The 13,035-nt window shown below is 46.1% G+C and overlaps 1 protein-coding gene across 6 annotated transcripts in view; it reads left to right on the top strand.

The window, feature by feature from the left end:
- Positions 1-13,035, top strand: part of LOC119159458 (transmembrane ascorbate-dependent reductase CYB561) — a 94,182-nt gene that overhangs the window by 25,722 nt on the left and 55,425 nt on the right. For 2 of the 6 annotated variants that reach the window (XM_075865478.1, XM_075865487.1), the window contains exons 2-3: positions 6,716-6,939; positions 10,200-10,408. In XM_075865478.1, the coding sequence (XP_075721593.1) occupies positions 6,716-6,939; positions 10,200-10,408 (433 nt within the window). The other 4 variants (XM_075865494.1, XM_037412220.2, XM_075865499.1 and 1 more) reach the window with 4 other exon arrangements.

Genomic DNA, 13,035 nt, shown 5'->3' with positions numbered 1-13,035 from the left:
TGGAGAGGACGGGAGCGGTGGAAAGGTGGTGGTGGTAGTGGTTAGAAGATGAGAAAAGGCACCTAATTTCTGCAACCCGGTCGGGAGCACGGTGCAGCGCCTGCGGTGGAAAGACACGCGTGAACGTGCAGTACTGGCGAGAGGAAGCTCTCAGGCATAAAAAGAGGAGCGTGCCGAGAGTGAGTGCAAGCCTAACGGGGGAGAGGCATGCGAGCTGCATGGCGCCGTGACATCACTGCGCGGGAGAGAGGTGCGAGGAGGCGGCGCAGCGTGCGCAGCCTCGGCTAGGGAGCCTACATACGACGAAGGCGCGGCGCGGCGTATGTAGGCTCCCTAGACGGCGTGGAGCAACATCACCTAGAGGAAATTCAGTCTCGGTGGCGTTGCGTGGAGGCGCCAGCTGCTCAGCGCACCATGACGTAATGGCGCGGAGAGCGATGCAGGAGCCGGCGCGGGCGCCCGCAGCCACGGAGCGGAGGGCGGAGCGCGCGCAATCACTTGCTGTGTGACGTCGCTGCGCTGTTGCTACATACGCTCCTCTCCGCTCCTCGCGCCGTTACTAGGGGAGAAGAGGAGGCGCACCGTGGACGGTGGATTCAGGGTCGCTTATAAAAGTGCATTCGCACTTAATAGAGGTTGACCCATGGTAAACCTGTGGAGGTGGCGTGGCGTGCGCAGCCACGGCGTGGAGGCGCCAGCTGCTCACCGCACCATGACGTCATGGCGCGGAGAGCGATGCGGGAGCCGGCGCGGGCGTGCGCAGCCACGGAGCGGAAGGCGGAGCGCGTGCAATCACGTGGTGTGTGACGTCGCTGCGCCGTTGCTACAGACGCTCCTCTCCGCTCCTCGCGCCGTTACTTGGGGACAGGAGGAGGCGCACCGTGGACGGTGGATTCAGGGTCGCTTATAAAGTGCATTCGCACTTAAAAGAGGTTGACCCAAGGTAAACCTGTGACGTTGGGCCAAGCGCATTTGCCAACCTACTGCCAACCTGAACGAATGGCGTGTGCTGATGGTAAGTCTACAACATCGGGTCAAGTATGGTGGCCGACCTACTGCCAACCTGGCCGAGGGGTGTTGAAAAATGGTAAACCTGCGACGTCGGGCCAAGCACACTGGTGGACCTACTGCCGGACTAGTCAATGACCACTCACGGGCCGACCACTTTTTTTGTTTGTTTGCCGACTGTTTTGGTTTGCTGAACGGTTGCCGACCCTTAACCGCGACCGTCGTCCACCTACTATGTCCCCTTGGGAACGCCTTCCTTTAGTAATAGTCGAACGAATCTTGTGGTTGACTCAACTCCTTCGAAGTATTCGTCTCACAACTTGTCGCTGATGACTTCTTTAACTTTATCGTACTCCCGGAAAGCACGCCGTACAGTCTCTGCGTTGACGTCAAAGGCTACCAAAGGCAACTTGAGATGATCCTCTTGCCTCTCTGGGTCGACGTCGAGGCAGGACCGGTGTTTCACGGAGAGTAGGCCAGCGTTTTCCAGAAGTGTCTTCTTGGTCTCATCTGCCTTCATTTTAAGAAGCCACACTTCCGACATCTGATACGCTCCTATGCCGCTCACCTCTTGAATGATGGATGCCTAGTTCCTTGAGCTGCTTTCGGAAGCCAATGCTGTACGGACACCCTCCAATGTCGCAGTGCTGAACCAACGCGCGTCTGAGTCCTACTCCGGAAGGCAATGGTGCCAGAATTAAACGGTAGTCCTAAAGAAGTGATGTGCACGAGAAACCGGGGCCAGCGTCGGCCGCTTTCACAGCTCTTGACGAGCCTGCCATCCTTCGTCCACACGCGTCGGTGACCAGAACGAAAATGAGCCACCGAAGGGTACCTCCTCCGACACTTAAACGGCAAGCTATTTATATCTACCATTTACTGCTATTGGCGGGCATCTCTAGGAAGGGGGGGGGGGGGCTATTGTGTTTTTAGCATTATTAGCAAGATGGCGCAGTGATCGTCGCGCGGCTAAAGCCCAACATCTAGGGGCTCTACGCGCGGCTGCTCTCATCTCCACGAGCACTTTTTGTCCGCGTAGAGAATAAGGGGGTGTACGCTCGTTCACGTGCCTCCATTGTGCAGTGGGGGGGGGGGGGGATCGCACGTCTTGGCTATTCTCAGGGTTTCGCCGGAACGATTCTGTTCTAGTTACTGGGCGCCTAAAGGTCATTGCAATCGTTGCACAGCTTACATTTGCAAAAAAGGGCGCGCTTTTCAGACACAGCGAAGTAACTGAGACGCTTATTCGCGTTCATCTGTGCCTTTGAGTACGTTTCGTGCGTCATTTGTGCGTGAGAAACGCGGGGCACGTTTCGATCTGCTTGCTGTTCTGCGCGTGACCTTCCGATTTGTTGCTATCGTGCTCATTGCTTCGCCTTTGCGGCAAAGCGGCGACTTTTTATTGAATGCGAAGCATTTCTTAGCAAACTTCGGCGAATTTGAGAGTATCTATCTATCTATCTATCTATCTATCTATCTATCTATCTATCTATCTATCTATCTATCTATCTATCTATCTATCTATCTATCTATCTATCTATCTATCTATCTATCTATCTATCTATCTATCTATCTATCTATCTATCTATCTATCTATCTATCTATCTATCTATCTATCTATCTATCTATCTATCTATCTATCTATCTATCTAGCCGTCCACGACTTTTAGCTCTCTTGGCCGTTTCGATAATGGTATCGATACTAAACTTGCTATGCATAACATGACTGTATGAAAAACATATTTAACTACTCATAACATGAAATTCATGACATGGATGTCATCAATGTCATGATTTACATTGCATAGTCCTGCAGCTCTTGCAGTGTTTCCGTTTACATGACCTGTTGGGAAACTGGTATGGTATGACATAATTTCATGGCGAACACAAGCGACAGACCCTAACATGAAAATCATGAGATGTGTGTCATGTAACAACATCACTACATGCCACGCTCATGATGCACTCACGGTCGTTTCGCTAGCTTCACATATATCAAATTTGGTATTGCGGTAAGTGAATGGATGACGAAGGTATGTGACTGGTGCAAATATGAAAATCATGAGATGCGTGTCATGTAACAAAATTTCTACAGGCCACGCCCATGATGCGCTGGCGGCCGTTTCTCTAGCTTCACATATAGCAAATTTGGTATTACGGGATGTGGATGGACGACGAAGGTATGATACTGGTGCAAACATGATAAACATGAGATGCGTGTCATGTAACAACATGACTGTATGCAACGCTCATGATGTGCTCACGGCCGGTTCGATAGATTCCCATGTACCAAATTCGGTATTACGTGACGCGAACGGACGACATAGATGAATGACACATACAGACATGATAATCAGGACCTGCGTGTCATGTGACAACATGACTACATGCCACACTCATAATGCGCTCAAGGACGTTTCGCTGGCTTCACATATGCCAAATTTGGTATTACGTGACGTCAATGGATGATGAAAGTACGTGACTGGTGCAAACATGATAATCATGAGATGCGTGTTATGGGAGAACATGACCACATGCCACAGTTAATGCGCCAATACATTTCGACGTGACGCGGTATGTATGCTCACCGGCGTTCATTTCGGGTCACGCCGGCGTTGCCACGCCAGGACCGGTCCTCCCATATACTCGCCGGCGCACGCTGCGTTGCTTTGACGCATGCGCGTTTCAGCGCGTCCGGCGTCCCTCCGTCACGAAAAGGAGACGCAGTATTGTCTGGGTAACGCTTCGGCCCGAAAACAGCATGTCGCAATTCGCACTGGTTGCCGTCGGGCCGCGCCGACGGACGCTGGGCGCCTGGCGTTAGACTATAGAGTGCTCGAGTTTTGCTAACGTAGCGTTGCTGTGCCCAGTGTGCGCGCGCGTCGACGCTACAATGTGGTATATTGGAGCCTTTATGATGCGCTCGCGGCCGTTTCGCTTGCTCCACATATACCAAATTTGGTGTTACGTGACGTCAATATATGGCAAAAGTGTATGAGTGGTGCAAACATGATAATCCTGAGATCCATGTCATGTAAGACCATGACAACATATCACGCTCATAGCGTGCTCGCGGCCGTTTCGCTAGCTTCACATACACTAAATTTGGTATCACGTGACTTGAATAGATGACGAAGGTAAACGACACATCCAAACATGATAATCATCACACGAAGTCATGTACGCATCATTTATCTCGTAACGTTGGGCTGATTTTATAGTGGCATATCAATCTTTCTCATTTGTTCTTCGCACATCATCGATTCTCACTGTACGTGGGATCTGCCAATTTTTTTCTTATCTTGTCACCGACTATAGTCTATTTGCCCTCCATGTCCCTTAACCCCAGTGGTTTAAAAAATTGACTCTGTGCCGTCACCCTGAACTATAGGGTGAAGCCCTTCACCGAACATTATCAAGTGTTCAGCAGTCGCCCCCTCTTCTCCACACGCTTTGCATACCGTGTCTACGCCTTCGTATTTGACCCTATAAATCTTGGTTCGCAATACTCTTGTCCCGGCCTCAAACAGTGGAGAAGTACCCCGAAAATTATCATAGATCCTTTTCTTGGTAATTTCTTGCTTAAATGTTCGATAGGTCTGAGAGGCCGACTTCTTAATCATGCCAATTTTCACATGTCGGTCTCTGTTTCTTTCACCTTCTTAACAGATAGTTCTTTTTGGTTTGGCCTGTTTTCTAAGTTTTTACCCGTCAATTTTCTGATTCGCTTCCTCGTATCAACATATTCCTCATGTACAAATAGCTGAACACCTTCTCAGTCAAAATCAAAAGCTCCTCCCCTACTTCTCTCAACTGGTGCTCAAATTTTATCTTACTGCTAGCTTCCCTGCCCTCGAATGATGTCCATTCCATATCACGCTGTACTCCCTGATTTAGTGTATTCCCGTGAGCTCCTCAAGGAAGCCTACCTATTCCACGTTGCTTAATTTCTAATTTTGCTTGAACTTCTGATCTCCTGCACAAGACCGCATTGCCCAACGTTAGATTAGGAACCATGACCCCTTTTCATATTCCTCTCACAACATCATATTGCCCCACGGAGGACTCCGTGTATTGCCCAGTGCCCTATTTTTCAATAATAAACCCGTGTGGTGCCACCTGGCATCAGGAAACGCAACTGAACCTTTCTCCGGCCAAGTTTGGCGGCTAAAATTTGTTGGTGCAACGCTGAAACAACAACAAAAAGGCAGACTGTGATCTCGCCCGTTGCAGTGGACAAAACCACTGTGTAGTTTAGTTTATATACCCAGATCTGAGGCATCTCTTTTGAGTACAATTGTTTGTTCTATCGTCGCCGCTGGGAGCAGCAGCCTACGTCCGGTATTGGTATGATGTCAAACGCAGTTTGTGCGAGCGCGAGCAACATCCTCTTCGCCCTCTCTCGTTCTAGCGCGCCACAGGTTTCGAAGCATATGGTCGCTCCCGCGACGCTTTCGGGCTAGCCGTGCCACCTGTTCCGTCTCACCGGTCCCTCGTACAAACCTCACGCAACCGTTCGTATCGATCTTGGAACGCTGGCTTGCATCAAGCTGAGCGTTGTGCGGTCGAGAGCGGCGTCGTCGTACCACAGTGCTGAATGTCCAAGGTTTCGGCTTGCAGTGCGGCAGTGTGGACGGGCGAAATCCCGCGACAGCTGACATAGCCGCCGATGTCAAATAGGAGAGTGATTGCGAACACTTGCGGCGGCGGTGACTGTGAATATGTACTACTTCAAGACGCGACAATGTGGGCATTGGTTTTAATTACTATTAGTTCGACGTATCGTTTTACCATAACGTAATTCAAACCATAACGTAATAAGTGCGCGCGTCAGCGCAGTTGTACTTTGAGAAAATATCGCCAACGTGTGATACAATGCATGAACAAAAAAGTTTGTCGTTAAATACAACAGTTCACGCAAATTATGAGTCCGTTAAGTTCTAAGTCGAGATTAAACGTAACTCAAAAAGTTATTTTTGCAGCCGCAATATGTTCTCTCTGGCCTTGCATATTGCCGGCTTTTACAGCTGTTAGCCGGTCGTTAGCAGCTTGCGCTGTCGTGGCATTCGATCCGAACAAGCCGTATCGTCCAATAGTATATGCGAACCAGTCTCGCGCGCACACAGGCCTCCAGCATCACATTTAATAGTTTAATCCTAATCGCGGTTTGCCCACGTTCAAATGACATATTCCTGTCCATGCGTGTCACTCGTCAGTTTAGCAAGCGCTGACCTCTGAAAGCAAAGGATAATGAAACCATTCACTGTTTTTGTTTTAGACTGTATGGGCAGTAGTTTAGCCTTTTTCATGTATATTGGTAGTTTTCAATTTACTAAACCTTTTAGCTGCTGCAGGTGTTTGCATAGGGTCACAGCCATTAACTTGTTGAAGTTATCGTTCATGCTTGCCAAATGGGAGGCCGAGCTAGAAAATTATGCATATCGCACGCACTCTGTTTTGCACTAACAGATGGAAACTAGAAACTTCAGGGCTACTTTTGTTTGCAATATCTTTAGTTCGTGTCTTACTCTCGTTACACTTGCATTGCAGCCAACATTGCCTTTAGCAGCCGGATTCGTAGCAATACAACGCAATATTGTCTCAAAACAATTGCTCAAATCCGTCATTACAGTAGAAAAATTGATGCTGTGTTTCAATCTGTGAGCGCTTGAGGTGTTTCAAAAGGGAACATTTGCACTCAATGCAGGAAGATGGAAGCATATGATCATGGTGGAAATGTAAACCAGGACCTACGAGGGTTCACCCTCGGCTATGGGCTGGCCCAGGTTTTGGGGCTGAGCTGTGTCCTCATGGTGGTTGTGTGGACAAGCCACTACTTTGGTGGCTTCTCTGGCCCCAGCAATCCCAAGACTGAATTCAACTACCACCCAGTCTTCATGGTTCTAGGCATGGTTTTTCTTTACGGAAATGGTGAGCACTTGCAGGGCCAGCATGGGTACAATTGTCCTGAATAGTGTAGCCTACCTTCCCATATTTTTTACCAAATATAAATGAATCCAAATTTTTGTCATGACTATTGTCACATATAATGGGCTCTATTTCTTATACTGGCTTCGGGAATTTCATATTAGACAATAGCAAAGAGCTACAGCTTGTTTGTACACACGAAAACAACAGCTGCACCTCTTTTTGTCACCTTCAAAAAAGCCATGCAGGAAGTCAAGTAATGCACCATGACAACTTGCATGACCACGCAATTGTTTTTTTGTGTGTGAATTATTCAAGGTACTTGAACATAAATATTGTTACGGTATCTATTTGTGCGAAATAAAGACGAGAGTAGACGGACAAGTGACATTCAGTGCGTAAGCTCGAGGATCAATCTTTTGAAGGTGTTCGAAGAATCGGGTTGGGGCTGAAGTTTACTTGTGAGGTTTCCGGCAATGGTTGCATACACTTCTTAGATTTGAGCATATCTTTTGGTGGAAGCCACGTATGTTGGATGTACACCCCCCGTAGTGTCTAACCTATCATCGACTTCCATTAGGCTTTCCCTAAAATAGTAAAAAACGGTGTGTGATGTCCTGTCTGAGAGCGTCACACAAAATGTCGTGCACACATCGCATTCATGAGAGTTTAGCATGGAGAGGCTCCGGCAGTCTAGTTTCCCGGAGTGCCAATTAGGGATCTTAAGCGAAAGGATCTTAAAAAAGATGAAGTTGGAAGCGCGGGGTGTAAGTCAAGTGAAACGGAAGAAAGGTGCACCTTTTTTAAGCATTTCGTATGTTCACAGGGGTTCCCATAAGTCGAAAAAAGTGTGCTTTTTCCTGTTGCAGACAAGCTTTGGGGATCTGTGCGGCTGTGGTAAAATGTATCAGGACAGAGAAAGCGGGACTACAGGTGTGACATCAAGCATTGTGATAAATTGGTTGAGTGTGGTAAAATAGGTAGTAATATGATATACCGTTATCTTCTGGAAAATGCTATGTCGAGCAGACGGGTCGGTGTTTGAACAATAGATTATTAGTTCATATGAGGCTTGATTGAGAGGGGAACCTTGTTCTAATACTTTTTTGCATTGCAGGGAGTGCGGCTGTGCACCCTTGCTATCAGAAACTGAGGTGCTCTCAAGACTAAAGGGGTAGGTTCGCGAGAAATTGAGGAAGGGTGTTTCATTGACAAATCGGGCGAGACATGCGTAGTGAGGCCCTCTGTCGCATTGCGTGCCATGCACTCACACACGAGCACACTAAAAAAAAAAAAAAAAACAAATGCGTGGTCATGCAAGTTCTAACGGTGGGTAACTTCCTAAAACTGCAGTAGCTCAAATCTCTCGCTTATCGGTGAAGTCTGGACGTGGCCCTGCGACACTCTTGTGACAGCCTCATTTAGCACCGAAATGCGTGTAGGAATCATCGCTGAGATAAGCGCAACAATAATGATGCAAATTAGTGCTCGAAAAGTGAAGTTATGAGTTCTCAAAGTTCAAAACTGAGTACACAACAAGAAATGTTTCCCTTCACATTTCGCTCACCTATTGACGTCTTAGAGCACTTCCGACCGCGTGGGCGTCTCATAAAGACGCACTGGAAATGTCACCTCATGGTGGCCTTTACATAGTACCTCGCTACCACTCTTTTTGACGGCATCTTTAGCATGCTTACAATGAACCACATGCGTCAGGTAGCAGATGCTCTCACGGTCACAGTGTACATACTCTTTATGCGGGAACACTTATCAGCTTGCGTTCAAGACACAATCTACGGTAACGCTGGCATTTGTGGCATGTTGCATTTTTGGCTAGCTAAAAACGCGACATACGTTTTCACTTTTATTTGCTGGCGTACCATAGCCACCGCGTTCGCTGACTATAGAAATAAGTGTCGGGTTCATTGTTTTGAAAATACATGACTTAGCAACAAATTATTTCTTTCTAAGAAAGTATGAAACAGGTTTTACTGTTTTAGCATTCGCTCGCATGGCCTAGCTGCGACCATATATATATATATTGCGCGCTACTTGTTGTGTCAAGCCAATCAAAAACGAATGGTCTTCGTCTTCATATCACATGATGTGACGTCACTTCCCATAACAAAAATAGCTTATGTGTGCCGCCGTAGTATGAAATCAAGGTAGGTTGCCTTGTAAATTAAAATAATAACAGCTTTGATTTCGGCATTGCCGCTTGTGCAAAAATATCGGCGCATATCACAGTACTAGGAGAACTGATGAAAAAGACATACTCAAATTGTGTCACAGGGCCCCTTTAAACAAAGATGGTTGAAACTGATGCGAGAATGGGACTGCCTGTTGTCTGCTATAAACATTGCTGCTAGCACAGTTGCACTGCAGCCTGTCTGTGAAGGCATAAAGGTACTGTCCACAGTAGTGACGCGCCATCCGCTAACCCTTTTTGATTTGGTGCATCAAAGCACAGCGCCACACTTTTGCGCAGTTGACAATAGGGAGTCGTTACATAGGTAGCCAATGCTATTGTTAAAAAGGACTTGCTATTGACATAGTAATCTGTCTGTGCATTTGTAAAGCTCTTCCTTTAGCTGTGTAATGGCTTCTGTGCCCCAGAATTTGAGAAGTTGAGCTGACACATGCATCTCTGTCATTTCACCACATCTTGCACAGTGGAAGAACCTTGAAGCCTTGATACACCAGTGCTTGCTTCAAAATGAAACTTATAGGATTAATTTCTTTTCGAGCTTGCAGATGATGTAGGCAAATCACAGTTACGTTTGTTCATTCTCAAAATGCAGTGGTAACACTTCTGCAAAATTACAGCCATTGAACGAAAGAGGTTTACCCATTATAGTAGAAACCATGAAGTGGTGTTCTGCCCAAATAAAGTCGCGCTTTAGTGCAGTACATGGACAAGAAGTGATGACATTGTAAAAGCACCCGACCTGTCAAACTGTGTCCCATTGGCTGATGGCACTTTGTGCGACTGGGGATGAATTCTAGGCTTCAGGAACCGTGTGATTGCATGTTGCACATTCCAATTGCTACCAGAATTTGTGGCAGTTCAGAATAAAAGGTGCGGAGCTGCAGTGCGACACTAAACCCGAATCCAAGTTTTTGGGAAAGGAAGTGCGAGTTTAAATTTGATGAGAAGGCACTGATGCGAATACGTGCAATCTTATCCCGCAAGTTCTAGCAGACTGGTTGGTAGTAAAAAATAACCTGTGTCGCTCTGATGAGAGCAATGTATTTTGACCCAGGTATCCTGGTGTACCGTGCGCTGAGGAGTGAGCGCAAGTCGCGCCTCAAGCTGCTGCATGGGGCCCTGCACGCCCTGGCCTTCTTGTCTTCCGTAGTAGCCCTCAAGACTGTGTTTGACTCGCACAACTTTGCCAGTCCACCAATTCCCAACCTCTACTCGCTGCACAGCTGGATGGGGCTGCTCACTGTCATCCTGTTCTCTGCACAGGTCAGAAAAAGTCCCTGGTTATCTTTGAAAATGAACCGATTCTTTCAACATTAAAAAGATTCTAACTGAGGCTTATGCAATTACAAAATGTTTCAAGTTTGAGAGATTTTACAAAAGGTAAACAACTTTTTTTGGTGCCTCTATGATAATTATACTTTTAGCCGTGTTAATGAAAATAAAATAGTGAGATGTCTGAGCTAGTTGAATCGAGGAACAAAAAGAACAAGCATTATATATTTTTGTGTGTCTTGTAATCCATTTCTTTTGAAATGTCTAGTGTATGCTCTGTTGTATTGTAAATGCACAGAGAAAATGTACTTAGTTCCTTTTATATAGTGCTATTTTCAGTTATGGTGGCAGTCATTGAAAGGTCGCAGGATGTCAAATATGTGAAAGCATTTGCCCACTAACTCAATGATCAGTCACAGCATCTTTACATATGTAGTATTTTCTGGGTTCACGTGTAGTTATTGGTCCCTCTTAATGATTCACTACTAAGAGTGCAATGCAGGGGCAAATGAATATCTGTCATATTGAGTAATACGACCAATATGGAGCACTATTCAAAACGTGCACAAAGCCCACCAATTTCCAGTGCTTGCAGAGCTGCTAAAGGGCTCCCCATGTGGCCACACTAAACAGTGATGCGAGTTTCACCGGACGTTTCGTCTGCATGTGGAGCCATATGTTTTTGTCACCCCCGTTTTCGTCACCACTGTCATCAATGTCTAAGGAAGAAAACACACACGGAGGAATCGCTGCTATTCGGGAATCTTCTTAGGGGCGAAGCTCCTTAGACTGTGGATCAGTCTCTTCGTTGTAGTAGCCACCCCTTACTTCTCACGATGTTAAGGAAATGGCGCTGTGCTGTTGTAGTACAAGAAGTGATCATTAGATGGCGCGGAGGCCTGGCATAGTTCGATAGGATGGCGGACGGAAGCTTCGTCCCACTCATCATTATTTACTCCAAGGATATGGTGTGAATTTTTTTTTTTCGTTTTGATCCTATGCGAAGCAGCGATTCTGATATTGACGCTGGGTCGAGCAACACTGTGGAAGGCACCTGGAGGTGCTTGCTTGGGCTCAAGGAGCAAAGAAGACATTGGCTGACTGATAAGAACACAGAATGGGAAGGAACAGGGGCTCCTATCTTGTCCACAGAAATAACCAGTCTTGGGGCTAACAACAACAAATGATTTATTTAGTGCAAATGATTGATTGTCTTTAAGGCAAAACTCTGCTTAGCAGTTCATTTGCTGTATTCTTCTGGTTCACCAGAATCGCCTTTCACCACCCCCCACACCTGTTTTGTCAACGCTCTACCTGTCTCATCCCCATCCAGGCATCTGTGCTGACTTGTCGTAAGGCCAGCATTCAATGCATTGCCAAGACGTGCACTTTCACCTGGAAGCTTTGTAAACGACCATTAACTTTTTCCCACAAATGCATTCCTTCTTGCTGTTATGGAAGTGGCACTCGTGTAAGTTGCGCGGAACTGCTTCACGACATGCTGGCATGTACTGCTGCTCAGATTGTTGCTCTGAATGATCGCACACTGATGAGAATAGGGCATATCAGCTGAAGCAGCGCGGTGAAGATGCAGATATTTGTGAACCGACACAGACAACCAAAGCGAAGCTGTTGCCAGGTGTTGCTGCCTTTCAGCATCATGATGACAATGCTGAGATCATTGGTGTCATCGTTACTAGCATATTGTCACCTAGCACCGAGGGCAGGGCCTGCTCAATGCACCGTAGTTTTGCAGATGCTGCAGGATGTTGAATGTATAATGAGCCTATCGTATGCTGTTTGCCTTCCAAATAAAATAACTTCTATGTAACCGACATGATTCATAGTTTACTTAAGAAACCTACGATAACAAACTGTCAAGTGAAGGCCACAATTCAAGCTTGAAATGTTATGTCACTGTTCTTTTAGAACATACAGTCATCTCTGATTTCAATCAATCTTTTTAAGGATTATCTGCCTTTGTCGGTTATCTGCACAGCTCTATGTTTTCAGATAAATCTGAAAAAAGTCCACCAAACACTTCTCGGTAAAATTTTTGACAAGTCTGATTTATCCGACAAGCTCAGATTTTAATAGGGTATTTTCGAAGTTCAAAGGGCATTTTCAAAGCTCATGATCATTAATCGAAAAAAGTACATTTCTGTTAGTAGCATAAATCTTGTATTCTTGCTTATTTACAACAGGCTTTAAGATTGTAAGCTTAAATGTTCAACAAAGTAGGGGTTTTCGGTGCAAGTATTTGTGCTTATGTGTATATGTGTTTGCACGTTCAAAGCTACCAGACATAATACACTTAGTGTGTTCACATGTTTTCATGTTCCAATTACATTTCATCTAAGATTTTGAAGTAGTGAGTGTAATATAATAACAAGAGGTCCTTCATTCTTCATCCAGAGGATGATGAAGGCTGAGAGAAAAAAATCATGAAGGAGCTTAGCTAGCTCCTGTGCTTGATCTGGAGTACACTTTGGCACGTTTACAGTAGTGCACTTCAACAAATGAGGGACACTCGAGAGGACTTGGTTTAGAACTGCACTCTGAAAACTCTGATGCCATATGTTTCACTATCATAAGTTCATTATTAGCGGGGAAATTCA

Source organism: Rhipicephalus microplus, chromosome 1 (genome assembly GCF_043290135.1).
Source record: "Rhipicephalus microplus isolate Deutch F79 chromosome 1, USDA_Rmic, whole genome shotgun sequence".
Taxonomy (NCBI): Eukaryota; Metazoa; Arthropoda; class Arachnida; order Ixodida; family Ixodidae; genus Rhipicephalus; species Rhipicephalus microplus.
Note: the sequence above shows the minus strand (reverse complement) of the source record. Positions and strands in the feature narration are given on the sequence as shown.